This window comes from Halichoerus grypus, chromosome 1 (assembly GCF_964656455.1).
Source record: "Halichoerus grypus chromosome 1, mHalGry1.hap1.1, whole genome shotgun sequence".
NCBI lineage: Eukaryota > Metazoa > Chordata > Mammalia > Carnivora > Phocidae > Halichoerus > Halichoerus grypus.
The window spans coordinates 80,061,564-80,088,466 of NC_135712.1; the positions used below are offsets into that span (position 1 = coordinate 80,061,564).

Here is a 26,903-nt window from a genome sequence, read left to right on the forward strand (position 1 = left end):
ACAGATGAAACATGTCCTTCATTCACCAGACTGAGCTTTCACAGTGCAGTGGTTGGTACAGGACTAAATGTGAAGTTGATGCTCTACGCAAGAAGAAACCGGACCTGTGCACAAGTGATCAACTCCACAGTTTTGGGGAACTTGAATGTGACCAAGAAAACCACCTTCATTGTCCATGGATTCAGGCCTACAGGCTCCGCTCCAGTTTGGATGGAGGACTTAGTACAGGGTTTGCTCGATGTAGAAGACATGAATGTGGTTGTTGTTGATTGGAATCGAGGAGCTACAACTGTAATATACAACCATGCCTCTAGTAAGACCAGAAAAGTAGCAATAGTCTTGAAGGGATTTATCGACCAGATGTTGGTAAGAGAGAATTCTCTTATATGATTCAGAGCCAAATTAAAACTGGCCTGTTGTCTGGAGATTTAAAACCAAGAAATATCTTGGTTTTAAAAGATAAAAAGATAAAACCAAGAGGGACTATTTTGAAAACCCAACTAAGTCTCAGGGAAGGTAGAGAGCACAGCTGGAGGGAAGGCCCATAGGTATGGTTGTGCAAGTTGTGCACTGCACAGGGCACCCATCTAAGGGAGCACCAATGTTATGGTACACATTGTAGATCTATATATTTATTATGATGTTTTCCCAGTTAAGTGTCCTCAGGAAGGGACATCTTTTTCTAATTCACATAAAGGTGTCTTATGGGTAAGAGAGGTTCTGTCTGGGGGGGGTTCTGGCTTCACTGTGTAGAGTTTCCTCATCTTCTCGAGCTATTCCCTTTCCTAGAAATGCCTAAAGTTTACCGACCTGATTATCCACAGCCAAAACTGATACACGTGGTCTGATGAGAGATTTTTGTGTATGATTTATGTTTTTAGAGGACTCAAAACAACCAAAAAAAGTGACTTTATATCAAAACTACCTCAGAGAGAATCAGGCCTGGTGGCCACTGTAGGCCAGGGGCAACAGAATTTTCACAAAAGCTCCCCACTTAAGCCACAGCCCTGGGAGAGTGAATAATATTAACATGACTCACCACAGGCTGTCCCAGCTGACTGCAGTCAGTGTTGTCCCCACCCCCACTCCTTCCTTTCCTTTCCTTCCTTCTCTGTCCCTGGTGACTTCATTAACTGAGCCAGCATGAAGATAAAGGAGTTCACCAAAATGTTTCATTGCCCTTTTCCTCAACTGGGAGGGAATTAGAGATGTCCAAGCTTGATTTCTAGCAGAAGCATCGATGGAGACCATGGCATAAAGGTTAAGGCCCAGGCTTTGCGTTGAACAGACTGGTTTGACTCCTGCTCTGCCCCTCCCCACCTGCCTGATACTGGGCAGGTTACTTTGACTCTGGGCCTCAGTTTCCTCTTCTGTATAATCAAAAGAATGGTATTTACTTCGTGGGGTTGTTGTGACATTTAAGTGAGCTCATAGATGTAAGTTGCTTAGAAATGTTTCTCCCAAGAACTGTTTCCGAAGTCAAGTTGAGGAAATTTCTCTAAGTGTTGTCAACTCCTCGGCCCCTCACAATTTATAATGATGGACCTCTTGAAATTCCAGGTACAAGGAGCTTCTCTTGACGACATTTATATGATTGGAGTAAGTCTAGGAGCCCACATAGCCGGGTTTGTTGGAAAGATGTACAATGGGCAGCTGGGGAGAATTACAGGTAAGGCTTCCTGTGAATGGGCACAGGTTAGTCAGCCTGGGTGGGATGTTCACTGAGGGAACATGATGCAGGCAATCCACGTCCTTGGGTTCAAGGCCAGCTCTTCTAATTACTTAACCCCTCTGAGTGTGTGTCCTCTTGTGCAAAGGAGAGACCATGATAATACTGACCACAGGTTATTACTTAGTAAAATACACTTTGTAAATGATATAAAATATATAATATAAAAATATATAAATAAAATTAAAAAATAATAAATTTAAAAATATATAATATAAAAATATATTTAATAAAAAAGCACTTTGTAAATTGTATATGCCATAGAAAAGATTGGTGGTAACTATTTCTCTTCTGGTGAGAAAATACAGCTGTGGCCTTTGGGGATTTGATCTGTGCCCTCCAAACAGATAGCCATCTTCCTTTCACTTAATCTAAGATAGCCTGAGCCACATACCTAATATGTTTCCATCCCCAGACACAGCTGGAGTCTCATGATAGAAAGATGAGATAGGAATTTTGATAGTGGGGTTTTACCCTCTGAATATCAGCTTTCAGGACCAAGCTGAATGAAAACTCAGAAATACAGCAGGTGAAACCCCAAACAAAGGCCCCCTTGCTGGGTTCTCTTGCCTACTGCTCAGGTAACTTTTCCACAGCCACAGAGGACAGGCTGAGGGAGGCTTTCTGTTTCAGAGGCTCAAGGCTTGTCCCCCCAATTCATACCCTTCCCAGAATCCATCCTCACACAGAGAGAGCTGTTCTCAATCTAGGGAATCTGGAGGGTAGAAGTGAACAGAGGAAGGAGAGATTCAAGCCAATTGTATTAGTGAGGTAAACTTTTAGCGTCACATCTCTGAATGTGCTACTTGACTGGTACCCTGAGCAGGCCATTCCCATGCTCTCTCTTTCTCTCACACACACATCACTGGTGTCTCCTCTAGCCCGCTACTTGTTTTGTTTTTCCTGGTTCTTTTTTTCTCACTTTCACATTAGTGAAAGTGGCCAAGGCCACCCTCATTTTATTTACCTGCTTTCTAGGGAGGCAGAGTTCTTTTTAAGTTTTTAACATGATTATTTTTATTTTTTAGAAAGCAACATGTCCTTTCTAAAAAGTTTCATTTCCTGGGGCGCCTGGGTGGCTCGGTCGGTGAAGCGTCTGCCTTCGGCTCAGGTCATGATCCCGGGGTCCTGGGATCGAGCCCCGCCATCAGGCTCCCTGCTCCGCGGGGAGTCTGCTTGTCCCTCTGCCCTTCCCCGCAATCGTTCTCTCTCTCTCTCTCAAATACATGAATAATGTATGTATGTATGGTATTTACTTTGTTTCTCCTAAGAACTGTAAATAATGTATTTGAGAGACAGAGTGAGAGAGAAAGAGAGAGCATGTTTCATTTCCTTTATGGGATCAAAGGATAGATAGCTTGAATCTGCTTGTATCCCTTATCTGTTGGGAGCTCTTCTGGCGGGTGGGACTTTCCCCAGTGGTGCGTTAAGAACCCGCACAGCTCTCCCCACCCTGCCCCACCCCCATAGTCCTGATTTGTAGTGTTTCCTGATCTCCATGGTTTGAATATGCTCACCAGTGCTGATTTCAAGCTGCCAACCTGTCATCCCCAGTCACAAAGTTTGGGAAGAGATGAGCAAAGTCTATAGTCTAGTGCTTGCCCTAGCAGACTCCAGCCCACCACTGCCTCATTCTGTCTCACGCCCCATTTTGCTCCCAGCAAACCTGTTCCCACCACTACTATGAATGTGAGTGCGGTGTAACCTGGTTTCTGACCATGGATGGGAAGTCCCCAAGCCAGCCTGCCTTCCATTCTGGGCCTGGGTACCACTAATGGTTCACAGCTCAATTTTCTGGCTCCCCTGACTTCCGCACGTTCTCCAGATGCCTTATCCTCTCTGATCCCCACAGTCAATCTCAGCTGTCCCCCAGAGCAGCTTCGGAGTGAAGCGTTTCCCTTCTCTGCTCACCTTCCACCACCTTTTCTGACTGGCCTCACTGGATTGTGGAGTAGGAATTGGGCCTGTTGCCTGGAGACACAATTCACACCCAACTCCCCCACATTGGATGGTTCTGCTTGTTAATTAGCTAGACCATAATGGCTGCTTCATTTCCTCCATATCTCTCCTTTCATCTGCCCTTCCTTTTGCTTTTTCTCTCTGGGCACCTCTCCTGGTTTTATTTCTCATTAACTTTTTTTTTTTAAGATTTTATTTATGTATTTGGCAGAGCAAGACACAGCGAGAGAGGGAACACAAGCAGGGGGAGTGGGAGAGGGAGAAGCAGGCTTCCCGCTGAGCAGGGAGCCCGATGCGGGGCTCGATCCCAGGACCCTGGGATCATGACCTGAGCCGAAGGCAGACGCTTAACGCCTGAGCCACCCAGGCACCCCTCTCATTAACTTTTTAATGTTGTTGTTGTTGTTGTTGTTTTTAATTTTGAATAGGCTCCCTGCCCAACGTGGCTCTTGAACTCATGACCCTGAGATTAAGAGTCGTGTGCTCTACTGACCAAGCCAGCCAGGCGTCCCCTATTTCTCATTAACTTCTTTAACACAAGATGGTGGACCTTAAGTGGATTTTAAAATATTCCAAGTACCTACATCACTTGATAATACATTGCCTTTGCTTCTCAAACTTAAGGGTGTGTCAAAATCCCCTTAGGGGTGCTGGTTACAATACCAACCTCCTGAACCAGCAGTCTGGGGTTGGGGTCCAGGAGTCTACCTTTAAGCAGAAGATTCAGGTGGTCTGAACACCATACTTTGAGAAATGACCTTGGAGCTATGCTGTCCAATCCAGTAGCCACTAGCTACATGTAGCCACTGAGCACTTGAAATGTGGCTAATACAAATTGAGATGTTCTGTCAGTACAAGACACACACTGGATTTCAAAGACTAGGTTAAAAAAGTGATATTAAGAAACCTCAAATTTTTTATATTGATTACATGTTGAAATGATAATATTCTGGATATGCCAGGTTAAATAAACAGGGTTAAATACAGTGTATTATTAAATTAATTCTTCTTATTTCTATTTACTTTTTAAATTGGCTTCTAGAAATTTTAAAATTATATATGTAGCTCACTTGGAGAGTTCACGGTGAAGTTGGGGATGGGAAAAGGAGGCCCCTGAAACCGCGCACAAAGTATCAGATGTCTGTCTGTGGAGGGGTCTATGTTGGATGTCTGTCTGTCTGCAGAGAGGTTTATGTTGGATGTCTGTCTGTCTGGGGAGAGATGTAGAGCTTTCTTCAAATTCTCAGATTGGTTAATGCTGTAATAAAAGTCAATGAGCACCATCTAGACACTTCTGGTGATCTTTGAGCAATAAGAAAGAGCTCCATTTTCCCACTGTGTTTCTATTCTACAGTCATCTCAAAATGTTCTGGATTCAGATCCAGGAGTCCTTTTATAAGTCTTCTGAAGTAGCTGTTAATTCTACCTCCATTTTGCAGATTAAAAAAAAAACTGAGGTTCAGAGAAGTAAAGTAACCCACCTGAGGTCATCTAGCTGGTGGGTGGTAGGTTTGCAGCCCCAAGTCACATCTCTCTGACTCCAGTGGTCTCTGTCCACACAAAATATATAGCTTTTTAGGGCACTGTAACTGTGATTTTTGGCTGACATTGTAGGCCAGTTATTTGCTATGAATTGTCACCAAGGTGATGATATATCCAAACTTCCTATCCCCGTCTCCATTTGTGCCTTCTGTCCTAATTCTCAGTAGCACCTTCATCACTCTCAAAATTGCTGTGGTTTGAATGTTCGTTCATTCAAACTGATTTCTCTGCGGATTTCTCTGCCGTGGATCTGGAGGCTGCTATAAACTGGGGCTCTCACTATTCCTTTTCTTAGACCAAAAGTGCTGCTATCTTATGGGGGGAAGGGGGTTTCCTTAGCAAACTCTTTCTAAGGTCATGAGTTTCTCTTGCTGTGTTGAGAATGTCCTGTGGACCTGGGTGTCTGGGTGTTGGTCCATCTCCACCCACATCAGTTTCAGTGGAGAGCAAATGGAAGAAGAAAAGCTAGAGGGGTGGGGAAGAGAAAGATAAAGAAGGGAGGCAGATCAAGACAAGCCTCAAGGAAGCAAGAGAGTTGGGAGAGGAGAAATAGAAAGATTGAAGCCAGAACCAGGGAAGTCAGGCAAGAATGCCATCTCTTGGATTTTATATCTAACACCAGGGGATGGAAGATGACATTTAAAATGACTTTCATAGAGTCAGGACTCTGAGACATCCCTTGGAACCTTCTTCACTCCAGGTAGGTTGCTAGTAAGCAGGGCCTTTGGGAACCTCTGGTGGTTCGTTGTTGACTGTTGTTTTTAAAGTTTTTAGTTTGTGGTTACTTCACCAGAGCTGCACTCTTTGTTTTTCCAGCTGATGGTTAGGAATGCCCAGCTCGCATTGACCAAGGGCAAGAAATCAGCTCAGGCATTTAGGGGGTGGGTTAGTTCTGCAGGAACTCCCTCCATGATACCTGGCCTGACCAGTGAGTTTCACGCTTTTCCACTGGGTTTGGCAGTGAAACCAAGAGCTCGACAGAGAGAGGTCATTGCATTGTGAGGCTGCGGCTCTTGTTAAGACACTTGATCTCCCGGAACCTCGCTTCCTGCATCTGTAAAATGGGAATAATAGCTACTCAGCCTCCCAACAGGCTTGTGATGTGGATCATATGAGCAAGTATATATGAATAAAAACTGACACTGTAAAGGAGTTTTATTAATAACAAGAAGGAAAGGTTGAGGGAGGTTTCTGGATCATTTAAGATGCAATAAGCATAAGCATAGCATCTGCTTTTTATATGTACCCTCAGGCGCTTTTTTCCTGAGGAACCAGTTTATCCCCATGCCCTGGTCCCCCTGTGTGCATTCCCTGCTGTTGAGCCCTGCACCAGATACAGCTCCTAATGGGGTCTGGATGCCATTTCCAGGGGACACTGCCAGGATAGCCATCTCTTCTGTGGGAAAAGGCTACAGGGCTGTGGAAAGGTGCCTGACAAAGCAAGATGAGAATGTGAGTGCTTGCCCACCCGAGAGTGCCCCGCAGCCAGTTTGCCATCCTCATGCGGAGGGATCAAAAGCCGGGCTGCCGGTGACTCATGGCGTGGGGCTGCCAAGCCAACTCTGTTTCCTTTCCAGGTCTCGACCCTGCGGGCCCTTTATTCAATGGGAGACCTCCTGAGGACAGATTAGATCCTGGTGATGCACAGTTCGTTGACGTCATCCATTCCGACATTGACGGTAACAGTTCTGTCCTTGTGGGTCAGTGAGTACCCCCTCCCACGCTCCTAAAGAGTCTCCCCCTGAGGGGATCATCATGCAGGGGTGGATCAGGTTCCTCCAGATTCCCTCTTTTCCTGCAGGGCAGGGTTCCAAATCCACCGAAATACTGAAGGGACACTGGTTTAATGTAGGCATCCAAGATGTCTTGCTGGAGCGGAGGTGCTTTTCCCATCAACATTTCTTATTTTTTTTTTTTTTTTTTTTTAAAGATTTTATTTATTTATTTGAGAGAGAGAATGAGAGACAGAGAGCATGAGAGGGGGGAGGGTCAGAGGGAGAAGCAGGCTCCCTGCCGAGCAGGGAGCCCGATGCGGGACTCGATCCCGGGACTCCAGGATCATGACCTGAGCCGAAGGCAGTCGCTTAACCAACTGAGCCACCCAGGCGCCCAACATTTCTTATTTTTAAGGTGATCATCTTGACCAATCAAGTGCAGGCTGATTTGCACACCATGTGGAGAAATGTTTCCATATATGCAGCGGGCTTTGGATGTATGATTTATGTTTTATTTTCGTAAGCTGAAAGATATGTTCAAGTATTGTGTCTCTATGGAGAGAATTCTGAGCCATCTATAGTTCTCCAGCTCTCTGTGGCTCTTCTTGGCCATTTATGTCTTTTATGGGGCTGATTTTGTATGAGGGGTTGGGTACATGATATGGGGGTTGGGGTGATGTTAAAGATGGGTCTTTATATCCAGGTGTCTGGGAGAAGAGCCAGAGTAGGAACCTGCGGAGGGTTGAGGAAACAGAGCAGAGTAGTCTTTAATAATACACCCTCTTTGTGATACAACCACCTGAAAAACCCTTAATCGGGGGCGCCTGGGTGGCTGGGTCTGTTAAGCATCCGACTCTTGATTTCAGCTCAGGTGATGATCTCAGGTCAGGGGATCGAGCCCCCCATCTGGCTCCATGCTCAGTGCAGAGTCTGCTTGTCCTTCTCCCTCTGCTCTGCTCCTCCCCTACCCCTCATTCCCTGTCCCTAAATAAATAAATAAAATCTAAAGAAAGAAAGAAAGAAAGAAGAAAGAAAGAAAGAAAGAAAGAAGAAAGAAAGAAAGAAAGAAAGAAAGAAAGAAAGAAAAAAAAGAAAAGAAAGAAAGAAAGAAAGAAAGAAAGAAAGAAAGAAAGAAACTGCCATCTTTGAAAAAAAAAGAAAAAGAAAAACCCTTGACCACCTATCACAGGTTCTCCGGTGTGATATTCAGCAATTGTTGGCCTTAGAGGAAATGTCTCTGTGAAATGGCTGCATTCATACTATGTAGTTTGCAAAGTATTACCTTCCTTAAGTGCAGTACCTCAATGCCATTTTAATGCTTGATGGAATGGAGTGATTTATTTTTTATTCTTGGAGAGAGAGTGAATTTTGAGGAAAGAGAATAAGCTTTGCAGTCAGGCAGAGGGAGGCTCAGATCCCAGGTTCTGTCCTTTCTAGTGGTGTCATTTTGTTCAGTAAATCTCTGAACCTCGGTGTCATCATCTGTAACTTACTTCATCTGAATTTACCAATGGCTACTTTTTTAGACATGGTGAAAATTAGAGGACAAGTATATATAACACCTAGTCCCATGCCCACAGACACATGTAGGTTCTCAATATGTAATAGCTCTTATTATTGCAGTGATGCACTCTATATGTATATGTGTACAAATAATCATTTAAATCAAGCATTTTACTGATTGTTTTGTGGTTACAAGGTTAAAGAGAATAAGCAATTATTAAATCAATCTACAATTCTTTCTAACCAATTAGCTGGGTAACTTTGGGCAAAATATTTAAATAAGTATAACAACAACAACACCACAGTCCCTGCCTATATCCTTCGAGCAAGTGAACTATGCAATGTGAAAAGTTCAAAAATAAAAGCCTAATGTATTCTCCTTTAGCACTGGGCTACAAGGAGCCATTAGGAAACATAGACTTCTACCCAAATGGAGGATTGGATCAACCCGGTTGTCCCAAAACAATATTGGGAGGTAAGTGCAGATACTTTACATATTGTACAGTAGTGGTTTTAAAAGGCATATTTTAAAAATCTGATCTTATTCTCTGGATAATAGTTTTTAATAGAAAACAAATCATTTGAGAAGATAGAGATAGTATAAATATAAATTATATCTTAAAAATTATTATTCAAATATACTACTTTAAAAAAGACCCATTGCAGCATTATTTACAATAGCCTAGATATGGAAGCAACCCAAGTATCCATTGATAGATGAATGGATAAAGAAGATGTGGTATATTTATACAATGTAATATTGCTCAGCCATAAAAAGGAATGCATCAAATCATTTGCCACAACATAAATGGAACTAGAGGGTATTATGCTAAGTGAAATTAGTCAGAGAAAGACAAATACCACATGATTTCACTCAAATGTGGAATTTAAGAAACAAAACAAACGAACAAAGAAAAAAGAGACGAAGAACAGACTCTTAACTATAGAGAACAAACTGATGGCTACCAGAGAGGAGGTGGGTGGGGGGACAGGTGAAATAGGTCAAGGGGATTAAGAGTACACTTATCATGATGAGCACTGAGTAATGTATAGAATTGCTGAATCACTGTATTGTACATCTGAAACCAATATAACACTATGTTAATTATACTTAGTTAAAAAAATAAATTTTAAAAAATAACCATAACCATATGATTAAAAGCTATTATGAATTATTTCTCTCTCTTGAAAAGGTGTGTGCTTGATCTAGAAATTCCATATCTAGGAATCTCTCCTAGAGAAGTAATGGAAAAGGTAGACAAAAATCAAAGTGCAAAGATACCTGACACAGCATTATTTATAATAGCTAAATTTTTAGAAATAGTCTAAATATCCAACATGGAAAATGGTTAAATAACTATGGTATGCCCACATAAAGGAATATAATTGTTAAAAAGTCATATTTTCAGATTAATGAAAATGCTTACAATAGGATATTAAGTGTGAAAGACACAAAACTATACAGTATGATGCCCATTTGTTTTTTTTAAATGTGTATTTGTACATGTGTTAAGTATAGAAGAAAAGACTAAACATAAATGCTGCAAATAATTATTAGTGGTAAACTGTGGATATTGGACTTCTAGGTGATTTTTGCATCATCATTTCCTGTTGTATTCTCTAAATGAGCATTTGTTATTTTATAATGAGAAAAAACTCACAAAACAAAAAATGGGTAGTTAGAGGGCAACATAAAAGTAATGTGGGGGACAGAATAAAAAAAACCCATCCTTAAGTGCTCTGAATATGTATTTCACCATTGCTAGAGAAAGTTAAATAATCAAGGATATGATTCTAGAAAAAGATGATCTTGTTACAAAATGGTAGTTGTATACAGCCCCTTGGGAATGACATGGTGTTTGGAAATGATCCAGATGAAATGGCATTAGTAGGGTCTACCATATTGTACCATAAATGGTGCATGCTCAAATTCTGTCCTTGTAGTGTAGCGTAACTACCTCTCAGGAGCCAAAGATAATGTGCCTTGTTTATAAAGGACATTCTCTGTATTGTTATCAATGTCATTGTTTCTGCAAGTGGAAGTTCCAGGAACAATAAGTCAATACTGACCTGTCAGATTTAGTCCAGTCCAGCTTGGCCCCATGCCAACCCATGCTTCTCTTCTCTTGCCCCAGTTTATTTCTGTCCTTCACTGATCTCCTCTATGGGCATAAGTGGACTCAGAGGGAAGAGGAAACATGGGTCTGATTCCAGCACTCAATGCCTCTCCAAGCCACGAACTCATAATCATAACTCCTCTTTTCCTGGGGTTCACTGTTTCCTACTCAGATCCTCACCTCCTTTGTTTACCCATCTTTGGGACCCCGCTCCCTTTTCTGAATGACTTACTTCATCATCGGACCCATCCACCTTCCAACAACCTTTCAGTGCTGTGTGCTGTGGTGCTTCATCATGTCCAACCCTCCTGATGCCATCTCCTCACCTTGCAGCTTTCCTCTCTCACCATTGCACTGCGTGGCACCCGCTAGGAATTAACTGGAGGCTTGCCTCACCTCTTCTTGCCCATTCATAGCTTGCAGTGCCACTTCCCATTGTTCATTCTCTCTTACTTCACCCTTCACCCTGTAGCGGAAATGGAACCCCTACCTCTGGGCTTCTCTCATGAATGCCCTGTGTACGCCTGTTAGAGAACCCCTTAGGTCTCTGCCAGGTCAGCCCCCACCTTGGCGTGAGAACATTCTGGAGCTGTCATGGAGCCTTGTTAATTGAGTACAAGGTCCAGGCAAACTTGCTAACTTTTCCATGGTTCTCAAAAATACTAGAGAATCCTTGGGGTGCCTGGGTGGCTCAGTCATTAAGCGTCTGCCTTCAGCTCAGGTCATGGTCCCAGGGTCCTGGGATCAAGGCCCGCATCAGGCTCCCTGCTCCGCGGGAAGCCTGCTTCTCCCTCTCCCACTCCTCCCTGCTTGTGTTCCCTCTCTCGCTGTGTCTCTCTGTCAAATAAATACAATCTTTAAAAAAACAAAAAACTAGAGAATCCTTACGTTTATCTCTTGCCGACTCCCTATGATCACCCCTCATGCTTCTATTCTGAAAATCTCCCTACCTATAAACCCTCACCTCTTAAAGGTGACCTAAATGTGCCTTTTTACTTAGATTAAGTTCTCACCTGAGGGAGCCATTCTATCTCTCCTCATTTTAGTTTACAAGGTCAGTCTTGACTGTCCTGTTCCCTTGTGTCCCCAGGGTGGAAGCATCCCCCATTCTTTTAAAAAGCTGTCTCCTCTGCCTCCCCTCCTTGGGAGTAATCCTCAATACCTTCTTTCTCTGTCCACTAGTTTCAATGTGCTTGCCTTCTGCTGAAAATCTCTGGAGAAACTATCATTGGATTTTTCTCTTCCTTTTCAATGACAAAGGAAGGACATAGGTTGAATACTGATTCTACCACATAATACCTGTGTGACCTTGGTCAAGTCATTTAAGCTCTCTGAGTCTCAGTGTCCTGCTGCGTAAAATGGGGATAATCATGTCTATCTTCTTTTATCCTGCCACGTGCCAGCATGAATCCTGATCTATGGGTTTTTATAAGGATTCAGTGGAATAAAATACATTGAAGCTGTTAGCACAGTGCCTGGCCTATAGGAGACAGATGATGAATCGTGCGTGTATATACCGTGTGATGCGCTATAGTTAAATGCTGCAACTGCTCTCCTCTTTGATCCTTCCTTTTACAATCAAGGATTGCGGTATTTTAAGTGTGACCACCAGAGGTCTGTGTACCTGTACCTTTCTTCTCTGAGAGAGAACTGTTCTATCACCGCGTATCCCTGTGACTCCTACCGGGATTATAGAAACGGCAAGTGTATCCACTGTGGTATACCGCAAAAGGAGTCCTGTCCCCTCCTGGGTAAGTCCAAGCAGTTTTCCCCTTTGATTCACAAAGAGTTCATTTTTGGTAGAATCCTAGCACCATTTTACTCTCTAAAAATGGGCCTGAAAGTTACGTGGTTTAAAGAAAATTTTACTTAGCTTTTTCCAGCCAATTTGTTCAGTGAAGTCCTCTGGGACCTCCTACTCATGTGTTAGAAAAGCCATTTGTATACGATTTCATCTAGAGGGCAGTGCAACCTCCCTGGACACGCTAGCATAAAAAAGAAAGTTACAATTGAGTTTCCAAGCCCACCCAGGGCATAGTCACCTTACATAGCCAGCTCCCCTGGGGACAGAAACATCCTCTTCATGCACGCAACCTCTCCGCTGGGGGAGAGTCACAGTGGGCCCAGACTCTCCTGTCAAATGACTCCTTCCAACAAACTGTGTCTGTAAATGCCCTCACACTGAACCCTGACTCTTATGTGCGTGTGCAGGGTGGAGTGGGGGTCACAGATATACTGTGGAGGCTGCTTGCATATTTGCTAAGGATTGGTAGAAATATTCCAGACGAGGACTTTGAAACTGGAAGATCATGAGAATTTTCTAATTGTTCAAAGGAAAAACCCAGAAAAACCCATGTTAATATCAGGGCATGCTAGACACAAGGGGTTTTCAACCTAGATTGTGCCTAAGTTAATTGGAAAGCTCTAGGGAGCTTTTAAAAATTACTCATGTTCCCATTCCGGATCAGTCAAGTCAGCATGTGAAGGCCATTCTCTAGGGGTGGGGACAGGAGAGAGAGAGAGACCTCACTGATAGCACTCAGCCTCATTCCTGCAGGCGCAGACATGAAGGAGAAGAGTCCCCTGCTTGTTGACATAGTCATGGCAAGCTCAGGTTCTGTGCAATTTAGGGGCCTCATTGTAGTTCTTCAAGAAAGCACAATGCTTGGCAAGAGTGATGCTATTTTAGGTATAAACCTGAATCTGTTTTAATCTATAAAATGAATGTATTACTGAAAAATGTCAGCGCTATTCTTAGTCTACCCAGTGTGTGAGAGAACTAGTGTGCTACTAAGAACCAGGGTGATATAATGTCAGTAAAAATGGGGGAGAGCCACTGTGGGGTCATTTTGCAAGTCCCAGCTCTGAGGGATAGGGTAGCAAGCAAGGTATGGTGGATGCAGGGGAGGCATGCGCTGGTGGCTCTGGAGGTCCTCCCCGTAGGGGGTGGGTGGAAGAGGGAGGTTGTCTTGGTGGTGTGGGTGGTCAAATTCACTTCACTCACTACCTTCCCAGCTACTTTGACACTTATATAATACATGTTAATGTTACATTTTTCCAACTTGCTTTACAGGCTATTATGCTGATAATTGGAAAGAGTATTTAAAGCGGAAAGACCCTCCTATGACTAAAGCGTTCTTTGACACAGCCGAGGAGGAACCATACTGCAGTGAGTGGTGGATGTGGTTGTTTGCTTTGGCCCAACTCCCTCCTTTTTTTTTTAAAATGGCTGAGCCTCAGCTTCCTGGCTACCTCTTGGCAAATGAAGGCCATGGTGGAGTGTGGACTTTGGAGCTGGAAGGAGTTGGGTCGAGTCCTGACTCTAACACATAGTAGCTCTGTGACCTTGGTCAAGACATTTAACCTCTCTGAGTCTCAGTGTCCTGCTAGGTGAAATAGGGATAACAATGCCTATCTTCTGGGTTACAGGGATTAAATCTCAACAAATCATGACTGTTAGCTTCACTGGATGGTTATTCTTTTTTTTATATAAATATATGTATATTTATAAAAATATACATATATATATTTAAAGTAAACTCTACACCTCATGTGGGGCTTGAACTCATGACCCCAAGATCAAGAGTTGCATGGTCTACTGACTGAGCCAGCCAGGTGTCCCCTGTGAGCCATTCTAATCACTAAGATCTTCCAGAAAATTTGCTTAACTCCCCAAAGACCTGAGATCGCCGCTAGGTAAAATCAGGTTACAGCCACATCTCTGGGTCAGCTCCAAAGCAATTGTGATGACCTTCTAAAGACATTGAGGGCTTGGGTATTCCAGATGGGGGCTAAATGGGGCAACAGATGATTAGATGCCCTGGGAATCAAGTAGGGATTTTCCTGGGCATGTCTTGCAATCTTGTTCCCCTTTTCACTTTTCTTAGGAGCAACCCTAATAAAAGAGGTTGCAGATCAGTGGGTTTCCCTCCTCCTTTGGAGCTATGCATGGCAGCCCAGGGTTTGCTGTCTGCCCGGTCCAAGTGAGGCAAGTGCCCGAGTAATAAGGGGCCATGAAATGGCAACTCTAGGGCTAACCTTATTCCTTCATGGGACCAACATCTCCCTGAGCCTCTGTCCCCTTCTTTGCAAGTCTGATCAAGAGATAGCCAATCTGGCTATCATGGTGGGATCCCCATCTTCCCAAAGCATCATTGACCTTGGGAAGCAAAGAGTGGGGAGGAAGAAGAATTCTCTGAACACATCATGCACTCTCACTGGTTCAGTAGGAACACACCAAGCGCATATGGTACCACTGCCAGGGTTACAAAGAGGCATCCCTTCCCAGCTACTCCTATAGTATATTTTAGCTTTATTTTTTTAACTGCATAAGACATTACTCAGGCAATATTTGCTTAGATACACCCATATAGTTACCACTTTTTTGATTATCACTTTTTTCTCTTGCATTTTGTAAATATAGGTAAGTGTGCTGACTAATGATGGGAGAATACCCGAGCATGATAAGAATTCTAAGAGGGAAACCTGACTTAGTCTGAGGGTCAGTGAAGGCCTCCTGGAGGAAGGGACATTAAGCCGAAACTTGAAGGATGAGCTGGCAAAGGGGGCAAAGTCAGAGTGTCCAAGTGGGGAGAAGGCCCAGGAGCAAGAGACAGCCTGGCAGTGCAGGTTAGATATGGCATGACTGGGGAAGACATGAGGGGGGCTGGTGGGCATGGCCCAGATTATGGAAGACCTTATCAGCTCTGGAGAGTCTCTACATGGCCGCCTGGTTGGTTTTGTCTAAGAGGGCAGGGATTGCGGTGAACCAATCATAGTCAGCAGTAGACCATGATACCTCAGTCAGTAAGGTGGGAACACCAGTCCAACTGTGATGCCTAAACATGACAACTGGAGACCACTGAATCCTGCCATCACCCAGGCCATCTTTACCAAAAAGAATGGAAAGGAATATTAGAAAATGCTGCCTTAGATCTTTGCAGAGAAACTAGGGAGGAAGAGAACAAGAGACTCAAGTTATGAGGGAGGTTGGGTTTCTAGGAATTGACCTTTCAGGGGAGCAGTTGAGAGTGTCCCTCTCTTACTGTGCTCTCTCCTTGTTTTGCAGTATATCATTACTTTGTGGATATTATAACTTGGAACAAGAGCATAAGAAGAGGGTCCATTACAATCAAATTGAGAGACAGAGATGGAAACATCACAGAATCCAAAATCAATCAGTAAGTTGGGCTGGGATGGTTTGCAGTTTGCTCTCTCCCTTTTTGCACAGAGAAATTAAATCCCAAATATACTGACTTTCTTATTTATGGGTTTGTACTTGTCTTTGTTCTACAAAAGATTTAAGGGAGTAATTGCTGCTTTTATATATAGATAGATACATATTTTTTTATTAACATATAATGTATTATTTGTTTCAGGGGTACAGGACTGTGATTCATCAGTCTTACACAATTCACAGCGCTCACCATAGCATATACCCTCCCCAGTGTCCATCACCCAGCCACCCCATCCCTCCCACCCCCCTCCATTCCAGCAACCCTCAGTTTGTTTCCTGAGATTAAGAGTCTCTTATGGTTTGTCTCCCTCTCTGGTTTCGTCTTGTTTCATTTTTCCCTCCCTTCCCCTATGATCCTCTGCCTTCTCAAATTCCACATATGAGTGAGATCATATGATAATTGTCTTTCTCTGATTGACTTACTTTGCTTAGTATAATACCCTCTAGTTCCATCCACGTCATTGCAAATGGCAAGATTTCATTTTTTTGAGGGCTGCATAATATTCCACTGTATGTATATACCACATCTTCTTTATCCATTCATCTGTTGATGGACATCTGTGCTCTTTCCATAGTTTGGCTATTGTGGACATTGCTGCTATAAACACTGGGGTGCAGGTGCCCCTTTGGGTCACTACATTTGTATCTTTGGGGTAAAAACCCAGTAGTGCAATTGCTGGGTCGTAGGGTAGGGAGCAATCGCTTCTTGGGGCTCTTGATCTTCTAGGCTCTTTACAAATGAAAGTGGTACAGAGATTTATTTTCTTTTCCTCTTTCCTCCCTCCCTTCCTTACCCCCCTCCTTCCCTTCCTTCCTTCTTCCCTCACTTCCTTCTTTCCTCCCTCTCTCACTCTTCCCTCCCTTCCTCCCTCTTCTGCTTCATTTTTAAAAAACATTTAATTACAAAAGTCATCCTTGCTTGCTATAAAGGATTTTTTTTTTTTTTAAGATTTTATTTATTTATTTGACAGAGAGAGACACAGCGAGAGAGGGAACAGAAGCAGGGGGAGTGGGAGTGGGAGAGGGAGAAGCAGGCTTTCTGCCAAGCAGGGAGCCCGACGTGGGGCTCGATCCCAGGACCCTGGAATCATGACCTGAGCCGAAGGCAGATGCTTAACAACTGAGCCACCCAGGCGCCCCTGCTATAAAGGATTTAAACAGTAAATAAATACATAGCATAAAGGGGCGCCTGGGTGGCTCAATCGGTTGAGGTCATGATCCCAGGGTCCTGGGATCGAGTCCTGCATTGGGCTCCCTTCTCAGTGGGGAGCCTGCTTCTCCCTCTGCCTGCCGCTCCCCCTCCTTGTGCTCTCTCTCTCTCTGACAAATAAATTTAAAAAAAAGAAATATATAGCATAAAATATGTAACATAAACATGCAAATGCCCCATCCCAACAATCCCACACCTAAAGGCACCCACCCCCACACACATTTCAATTTTTTGTGAGCTCATACATATATATAAACATATATATGTATGTTTCTGAAACTCAGAAAATGTAATTTGCAATAGAAAATTGGAAACACCCTAAAAATCCAATGATGGGGAAATGGTTAATTAAATATTCTCATATAATATTATTTATACGTTCATTTATGAAACTATATTAAATGAAGTGCTTATAATGTGCGAAGTGGAAAATGCAGGATATCAAATTATATAAAGTATAAAATTAGTTCAACAATGCCAAAAAACTGAAAAAGAAATATGTCTAATATGTTAGATTGTCCCTTAGTGGTAGGAATATGAGTGCTTTTTTAAGCTTCTCTTTACTTTTCTTTTTTCAGCTTCTCTTTACTTTCTCTTTTACTTTTATATGCAGTTGTGTATATATATATATATATATATATAGTTTAAAAATAGTTAATTGTTTTCATCCATTAATTTATAATCAGGAAAAGGGGGAAAATAACTCAAAACCTTTAAGCAAAGAAATTTAAGGCTCATTTTATTCATTTACTCAGGAAACATTTTTGGGGGGTCCTATTATCTACTAGGCACTTGGGTTGTCTGTTGGCTTCACTCATAGAGAACCAACTGGAATGTCATCTGAAACTGGCAATTGCCTATGGCTTCACTGTGTAGATGAATAGAAAAGGTGTGTGTTGGTGGTCTGGAGGTGACTTTTTTTTAAGACATCCTGGGATCATAATAATAACAGCCTTTGTTTATTGAACTAGGCACATTACACACGCTGGCTAATGCAAGTCACACTAAAACCTGTGAGGTGGTATTACTATCTGTATTTTATATATAAGGAAACGGAGGCTCAGATGTCCCCAAACCCAGTAGGGCTGCATTTTCAGGGAGGGCACCGCTGGGGGGCGCATCTTGAATAACCAGCGACAGGCAGTTTATAGGCTGTGATCTTCAGTAAGGAAGCTAGGCAGAGACCTCATCTGGAGATTCTAAGAAATAGCAGGGGAAATTATGCAGTCCTATAATGAGAAATGCTCACTTAACAAAATTTGGTTATTCATGCCAATAACTGGTTACATATTGGCTTTACATGTCTTAGAAATTTTAATTTTCTGTAGTAAATTTCTCCCAAGTAGGCCTTTCTAAATGTGAAGGGTTTTTTCTTGATTAAGAGAGAGACCTTAACATCTCTGTTCTATTCACGTTTAGTCATTCTTAGTTTAGTCATGTTTGTGAAAGAGTCATCACCAATCAGAGAATATACGGGAAAAAAGAAAATGGTTGTTCTATTCCATGGTGAGATTATGTCTACTTTTCTCTTTTTTGCAAGGTAAACTTTTAGTTTTTAGTATTTAGTGTTTTTATAGTTTAAGAAAGGGAAAATAATATCAGAGAATGTGCCCTGGGTTTATTCAGTCTTACCAGACTATGGGTACAAATGGAGTCACATTCAAAGATACTATCTGCCTGGTGACTCTCCCTGTATCCATGTCTTGGATGTATTGCTTTTTTTATTTTTAAACCTTTTTTAAAAGTTAAGATATAATTCACATACCATAAAATTCACCCTTTTAAAGTTTACATTTCAGTGGTTTTTAGTATATTCACAAAATGGACAAACATTACTATCATCTAATTCCAGAACATTTTTATCATCTCAAATAGCAACCCCAGGGGCACCTGGGTGGCTCATTTCAGTTGAGCCCTGTATCAGGCTCCTTGCTCAGCAGAGAGCCTGCTTCCTTCCCCACCCCCACCCCGCCACTCCCTTGCTTGTGCTCTTTGTTAAATAAATAAATAATCTTAAAAAAAAAAAACCTTAAAAACTCAAAAAGCAACCCCATACCTATTAGTAATTCCTCATTCCTCCTTCCTCTCCAGCTCCTGTCAACCACTCATCTGCTTTCTATCTCTATAGATTTCCACATTCTGGGTGTGTCACATAAATGAAATCATACAGTATGTGGCCTTTTTGTGTCTGGGTTTTTTTTTTTTTTTTGCTTAGCATAATGTCTTCAAGATTTGATAGCATGTATCAGTACTTCATTTTTTTATGGCCAAATAATACTCCGTGGTATGGATAGACCCATTGTATTTCGATCCACTGACCTCTGGGTTATGGGCCCAGCTCACTCCCACTGTGCCACTCTTCACACATACCACATTTTATTTATCCTTTTGTCAGTTGATGGACATTTGGGTTGTTTCAACTTTTTTGGCTACAAACATATGTGTACAAGTTTCTGTGTAGACATACGTTTTCATTTATCTTGGGTATATACCTACAAGTGGAATTGCTGGTTATCGTATGATAACCATGTATTTCACATTTTCAGGAACTGCCAAATTGTTTTCCAAAGCAGCTGCACCATTTTACATTCCCACCAGCCATGTGTAAGACTTCTAATTTCTCTACATCCTTGCCAACACTGTTAATACCTGTTTAAAATTTTTTTCTTTTGCATTGTGATTAAAAAATACAGAACATAAAATTTACCATCTTAATCATTTCTGAGTTTAGTAGTGTTAAGTATAGTTCACATTGTTGTGAAACAGACCTCCAGAACTTTCTCATCTTGCAAAACTGAGACTCTATACCCGTTAAATAACAACTCCCATTTCCCCCCACCCCCTAGCCCCTAGCGAGCACCATCCTAATGTTTCTACGAATTTGACTACTTTAGATTCCACTCATATAAGTGGAATCACACAATATTCATCTTTTTGTGGTTGGCTTATTTCACCTAGCATAATATCAAGGTTCATCCAGGTTGCAGCATGAGACAGGATTTCTCTTGTTTTATAAAGGCTGAATAATATTCCTTTGTGTGTATGTTTCACGTTTTCTGTATATATCACAGGCATGTCTGTCTTCCTTATTGTAGCCATTCTAGTGGGCATTATGTTATATCTCATTATGGTTTTGACTTGTAATTCCCAAATGATTAATAACTTTGAGTTTCTTTCATGTGCTTACTGGCCAATTCTATATCTTTTTTTGAGAAATGTCTATTCGGGTCCTTTACTCATTTTTTCCCTTTTCAATAGACTTCATTTTTTAGAGCAGTTTTAGATTCCCAAAATTGAACAGAAGTGCAGAGATTTCCCATATACACTCTTGGCCCCATACACACAGCCTCCCCGACTATCAAAGTCTGGATAATAGAGTGGTACACCTGTTAAGACTGACACATTATCATCACCCAAAGTCCATAGTTTACATTAGGGTTCACTGTTGGTGGTGTACATTCTGTGGGTTTTGCCAAAGTATAATGACATTTATCTACCATTATAAGATCATGGAGTAGATCCTATAATCCTAAAAATCTTCTGTGTTCTGCCTATTGTATCCATCTCTTCCCTTTAACCTTTGGGAACCACTGGTCTTTGTACTGTCTCCACAGTTTTGCCTTTTCCAGAATGTCATGTAGTTGGACTCATACAGTATGTAACCTTTCCAGAGTGGCTTCTTTCACTTAGTAATGGGCTTTAAGTTTTCTTCATGTATTTCCATAGCTTACTAGCTGATTTCCTTTTAGCACGGAATAATACTCCGTTGTCTGGATGTACTACAGTTTATTTATCCGTTCTTCTACTGAAAGAATCTTGGCTACTTCCAAGTCTTGATAATTCTGAATAATGCTGCTAGAAACATCTGGGTGCAGGTTTTTGTGTGCCTCACTCACTTTAAAATTGGGTTATTTATCTTTTTATTGTTGAGTTGCAAGAGTTCTGTAAATACTCTGGCACAAGTCCTTATAGTTTTAGGCCTCACATTTAGGTCTTTGATTCATTTTGAGTTCATTTTCGCATGTAGAGTGAGGTAGGGGGTCCGACTTCATTCCTTTGCCTGTGGATATCCAGTTGTCACAGCACCCTTTATTGAAAAACCTATTCTTTCTCTGTGACTGTCTTGACACCCTTGCCTAAATCAATTGACAGTCAACGGAAAGGTTTATTTCTGCACTCTGAATTTTCTTCTATCGATCTATGTATTTATCCTAATGCAAGTACCACAGTGTCATGTAGCTCACTATAGCATTATTGAAGCTTTCTAACAAATTTTGAAATCAGGAAGTATGAATCCCCCAAATTTGGTCTTTTTCCTTTCTTTTTTATTTAGAGAGAGAGAGAGTGCATGCTGGGCAGGGGGTGTGGTGGGCAGAGGGAGAGAGACAGTCCTAAGCAGCCTCCACGCCAGGCATGGAGTCCACCGTGGGGCTTGATCTCAGGACCCTGACATCGTGACCTGAGGTGAAATCAAGAGTCAGATGCTTAATTGACTGAGCCACCCAGGCACCCCAAGTTTGGTCCTTTTCAAAGTTGTTTGACTATTCTGGGTCTCTTGAATTTCCATATGGATTTTAAATTAGTTTGTCAGTCTCTGGAAAAAAAAAATAAGGCAGCCGGGATTTTGATAGAGATTGTTTCTGCCCCTGAGGAGGTAGGAGGGTTGTTTACTTAGAATTCATTTTTAGTTCACCCCTCCCCGGAGTCTCCCATTCAACTCCCCACCTTTTTTTTTTTTTTTAAGATTTTATTTATTTATTTGACAGAGAGAGACACAGCGAGAGAGGGAACACAAGTAGGGGGGGTGGGAGAGGGGGAAGCAGGCTCCCTGCTCAGTCCCGTTGCGGGACTTGATCCCAGGACCCTGAGATCATTACCCGAGCTGAAGGCAGACGCTTAACGACTGAGCCACCCAGGTGCCCTCAACTCCCCTCCTTGAGTGGCTTTGTTCCCTGTCCTACTGCCCTGCAAGGCCATGAAAAAGAAAACCCATTACTAGCTTTCGCAAGAGGACAACAAAAGGTGATGTGATTTCAGTATTTCTGCCTCCACATATTTTTGAGCCTTCTCAGTATTCTTCACTTTCCCCTTCGGTGCAATTTAGAGGGTTTTTAGTTTTGTTTTTGTTTGAATTGTAGCCATCACCAGGAGTTGTTTTCAGGCTGTTTAGTGCACCGTGCTACCAGAAACAAACATCTGGCTCCTATCATCGGTCATAATCTGTAGCTCACTGGCTGTCATTCCCTTTATTCGGGTATGAGCCCAATCCCTTGGGGAGTGCCGCACCCAGTCTTTCCAGACATCCCTCCAGGTGGAAGAGCGGGTTCCACCTGTACTCGTAGACAGGCTTCTCAGCTGCAGGAAGGCTTTTCCCTCTCCTGCCTTCCGTCTGCCCACGCTGGGTTTTGCCATCTGCTGGTGGCATCACCCCCTCTTGAAGTCCCTGCATGCTCGTGGTTGCACAGATGTTCTCGGAGAGGGATCCAGTTCGGGGTCACTGGCTGCAGTTGGTTATCCTGTCTCTTTAGTCCTCACTTGGAACCTTCCATCTTTCCTTGACTTTCTTTACTTTGACACTTACAGGTCAGTTATTTTCAGAATGTCTTCAGTTTGGGTTTGTCTGATGCTTCCTCGTGATTACATTCAGATCACGCATCTCTAGCAAGAATTGATGTTGTGTTTGGCTCAGCGTGCCCTATCAGGCAGCCCACAACTTTCCATGAACGTGGATCAGTTCATTAAGGTGGTTTCTGCCAAGTTTCTTCACTATCAAGGTCTGTTTTTCCTTTGTATTAATAAGTATGTTGCACAGAGGTACTTCAAGACCATGTAAATGTTCCATTACTCCTCAAACTTCTACCCACTAGTTTTGATGTTTTGTGGTTGAATTGTTACTACGATGGTTGCCAGATGGTGATTTTTCTAATTCGTCCTTTAGGAAAAGCTTTCTCTTCTCCCCATTTATTTATTCCTTTAGTTGGTTATATCAAGATGGACTCATGGATTTTTATTTTGTTAATGGGGACTTACACTCAGTTACTACCATTATTTATTTAAATTGTCTCAAATCTGGCCAGTGAAATCTCTTCAAACTGGGTCTGTGCCCTTTTTTTAAAATGCATTTTTGATCATGATGAAGACACATAATGTAAAATTTGTTATCTTAATCATTTTTAAGTGTCCAGCTCAGTAGTGTTAAGAATATCCACATTATTGTGAAATAAATCTCCAGAACGTTTTCATCTTGCAAACTGAAACTCTATGCCCATTGATCAATAGCTCCCTTTTCCTTCTTCCTCCAGCCTCTGGTAACTACCATTCGACTTTCTGTTTCTATGACTTTGATTACTCTAGATGTCTTATATAAATGGAGTCCAACAATATTTATCTTTTTGTGACTGGCTTATTTCATTTAGCATAATGTCCTCAAGGTCCATCCATGTTGTAGCATATGGCAGAATTTCCTTCCTTTTTATGGCTGAATAATATTCCATTGTATGTAGATACCACATGGTGTTTATCCATCCAGCCATTGATGGACATTTGGGTTGCTTCCACCTCTTGTCTCTTGTGAATGATGTTGCTATGAACGTGGGTGTGCAAATATCTTTTTAAGACCTTGCTTTCCCAGAAGTAGAATTGCTGGATCATGAGGTAATTCTATTTTTCCTTCTTCAAAGAGACCCCAGACCCTTTGCCATTGTGGTCGTACCACCTTCCATTCCTAGCAACAGTGCATGATTTCTCCATCTCCTCGTCAACACTTATTTTCAGTTTTTTGTTTTTTGTTTTTGTTTTTTTTTGAATAGTAGCCATCTGGATGAGTGTGAAGTGATTCTAGATCCTCTGGAACATCTCCCGCCATTCTTTGAGCACTTCTCATTTTTAGGCACACAGTTGTTGCAGGCTCGCTTTGCACTTTCCCTGACCTAGCCCTGGAATCAGCCGTTTCTCCTGGAAGAAGGAGGTTTTAGTGAGGATGGTGTTTAGAAACTAAAATCTGGGGACCTTTCAGATTAGTTTTACATGTGGCATGTTTGCTCTCCACAGGACTTACACATGATTCTAGTGAGGCTGGGGTGACACACCCCCCCTCAGCCCCCATTCCCACCTCCAAATTAAGGATTGATTTCTAGAGCAAGCCTCCCATTTCTGAGCCCAGGGAGGGTCTCCGGAGTCTCCTCCCCCAGCTCCCCAGAGGGACATTGACCCAGCTAAACCTCCCCAGTGGATTTACCTTAGGCTCAATGTGAGATTCCAACTGTAGGAAACATTGCACACTTGGGAAAAAGTATTGGAACCTGGGATTTAGCTCTCTTATTTGAGAGGCAGGACTGAAAAAAACAGATGCTGAAGCACAACTTTTCAGTTAGTTAGCCAGCTGGGCTAATGATATAATACGCTTCTAGCAATGCAGTTTCATGGAAAGACTAATTTTGAACTCAGAAGTGAGTATGAGTCCCTGCACTGGTGCAGACAAGCCCTGTGACCTGGGGGAGTTTAAGCTCTATAAGCATCTGTTTCCTTGTCTGTAAAATGAATAACACTCATCTTGAAGAATCTTTCGGGGGAATGGAGACATGTCAAGAGCTGAGGATGCTAACTGGTGTATGGTAGGCAGGCATACCTCTCTCGTGCCACAGTATGTCATCATTCCTGGGGCCAGAAGCTTCACTTACGCAGTCCTTTGGAACCCAGCAGAACTTTGGGGTCAAGTGGTTACCTGCTTATGAGTGATTTGTAGGCTTCATTAGCAGTCTACATCCACTTAAAAATTATTATCTCTTCCTTCCAGTGAACCTGCAGTATTTCAGAAATACCACCAAGTGAGTCTGCTTGCAAGATTTAATCAAGACTTGGATAAAGTGGCGAACATTTCCTTGGTGTTCTCTACCGGATCTGTTATAGGCCCCAAGTACAAGCTCAGGATTCTCCGCATGAAGTTAAGGTCACTTGCCCATCCAGAGAGGTGAGCCATTGGCAGGGTTTGACAAGCCCTTGTTTTCCAAAGACCTTCTCCGTTCCTGTCCAATCTGCTTGGTCTGATGTTTTAATAGGACTTCATCCATTATAATGAAGGAGGGGAGGGGTTTTCCAAAAACAGACTTGATGAAAGCCAGTAGCCCCATAATTCAAGAGAATTTTACTGGTAGGCACTTAAAGATAAATGGCCCAGTAATCCAAAGAAATAATGTTACACGCTTATAGTTATATAATTCTTCCCTAATCACTCCACCCACACTGCTTGCAAGTATTTTTGTTGTGGAAAAGAGCCTCATATAATTTGGCAAACACAGAGCCTCATATAAAAAAAGGTACAGAATAACGAATATTTTATTCCATTGATACAGTATGAAAGTACTATCTCGATGATGAATTTGATAACTGCACAGAGAATGTCCTTGTTCTTAGGAAATACACATTGAAGTATTAAGGGGTAAGCAACCTATTCTCAATTGGGTCAGAAAAAATAAGCAACTGTGTTTGTGTGTGTGTGTGTGTGTGTGTACGGGGGGACAGTCAAATTGGGGGAGAAAGAGCAAAGCTGTGGTGGCATGGGCGCTTTGCGACTAATGCCACTCCAACATATAGTCCTAGCATCCAATCTGTCAACAAGACAGAGGTGGACAATGCTGTGAGCAGTCAGTGATTTATGCTTATGACTGCCTTTCTCCTGAAGGTTTAGGGTACTCTAAAACATTTCATAATACACCTTTCTTCTAAGAGGACAGTCATTACATCTTAAAACCATGGGACTTTTTAATACTTTTTTTTCTCTGATCATCAAAGGAATACATGTTGATTTCATAAAACCTGGAAAGTACAAAGGTGTTAAGAAGCAGAACGATATCACCCATCATGTCATTATTCAGAGGCAACAGTTGTTAATAGTTTGGGTTATTTCTTTCTAATCTCCTTTCTATTATTGCTTTAAACCTAGATGAAAATAAATAAATAAAATCTTAAAAAAAAACAAAGCTAGACGAAGTTAGGTGGCAAATAACATCTTACATCCTGCTTTCTTATTGTTGCTGATCTTGCTCTGCTTATTTACCATAAGCATTTTCCTATCACATTAGAAATAATTGCTCCACGATATTAGATCCTAAGGACAGAATATGATTTCTTTTCCTAGAACGGGCTCTGTTTACTACTTGATTGACAAGGCTATTCTGTCTCGTGTTTGCAGGCCCCAGTTGTGTCGGTATGATCTTGTGCTGATGGAGAACATGGAGACGGTCTTCCAACCCATCCTGTGCCCCAAGTTGCTGATGTAACTGTTGTTGGGACACTCGGGCACCAGTAACGTCAAGAAAGCTACAACTGTAGGCTTTTTTTTAAAGCGTCACCTCACCTTTTCCTCAAGGCAGAAAAAATTATGGGTGTTTTTCCAGCAGCGTCCCATGGATGTCACATTGCAAAATGTCAAACGACCTTGGATTATGGAACGGTCCTGGGAAGGGAGCCCCTAAGTAGGGCAAGTCAGAAATAGCCAGGCTCCCAAGAGCCCAGCGCCTGTCTGGCTGCATCCTGGGGCCTCTTTGTCCCGGCCTGTCAGCTCTGCTGCCAGTCACTCGGGCAGCTCTGCTCAGCGCTGTGGCTGGTCAAGCACCTGAAAGGGAAGGACTGGCTGGAGACCTCACTTCGGACTCGACCCCGCACTCCCTGTGCCAAACTCCTCCAGGTCCTTGCACATAGGAAGGAATGGAGCCTGACCTACCTCACAGGGCTGTCGTGTGGGTTTGGGGGCAAGTCTGTGAATGGTTCTTGGAAATCCCGGTGCCACATCCGTGAGTGGTTTGATAAATGTGAATATGCTTTTATTTATTTTGATAGGGCTGATGTAATATACAATAAGAGAGCTTGTCCTCCTCAACAGCAGCCTGTCTCT

General features: G+C 42.4%; 1 protein-coding gene across 1 annotated transcript; it reads left to right on the top strand.

Annotated features, from left to right (window-relative positions):
- Window positions 1-26,876, top strand: LIPH (lipase H). Its single transcript, XM_036084700.2, has 9 exons — window positions 1-366; window positions 1,561-1,669; window positions 6,808-6,909; window positions 8,834-8,923; window positions 12,149-12,316; window positions 13,639-13,734; window positions 15,634-15,745; window positions 24,807-24,980; window positions 26,202-26,876. Exons 1-9 carry the CDS (start codon window positions 79-81, stop codon window positions 26,287-26,289), a joined length of 1,227 nt encoding a protein of 408 aa, XP_035940593.2. The 5' UTR covers window positions 1-78; the 3' UTR covers window positions 26,290-26,876.
- Window positions 26,877-26,903: the final 27 nt, after the last annotated feature.

Coding starts and splice junctions, on each gene's coding strand:
- LIPH (XM_036084700.2), top strand. CDS start 79: ATGCTCTACGCAAGAAGAAACCGGACCTGTGCACAAGTGATCAACTCC. Junction 8,924..12,148: donor TCCCAAAACAATATTGGGAG/GTAAGTGCAGAT, acceptor TTTACAATCAAG/GATTGCGGTATTTTAAGTGT. Junction 15,746..24,806: donor ACAGAATCCAAAATCAATCA/GTAAGTTGGGCT, acceptor TCTTCCTTCCAG/TGAACCTGCAGTATTTCAGA.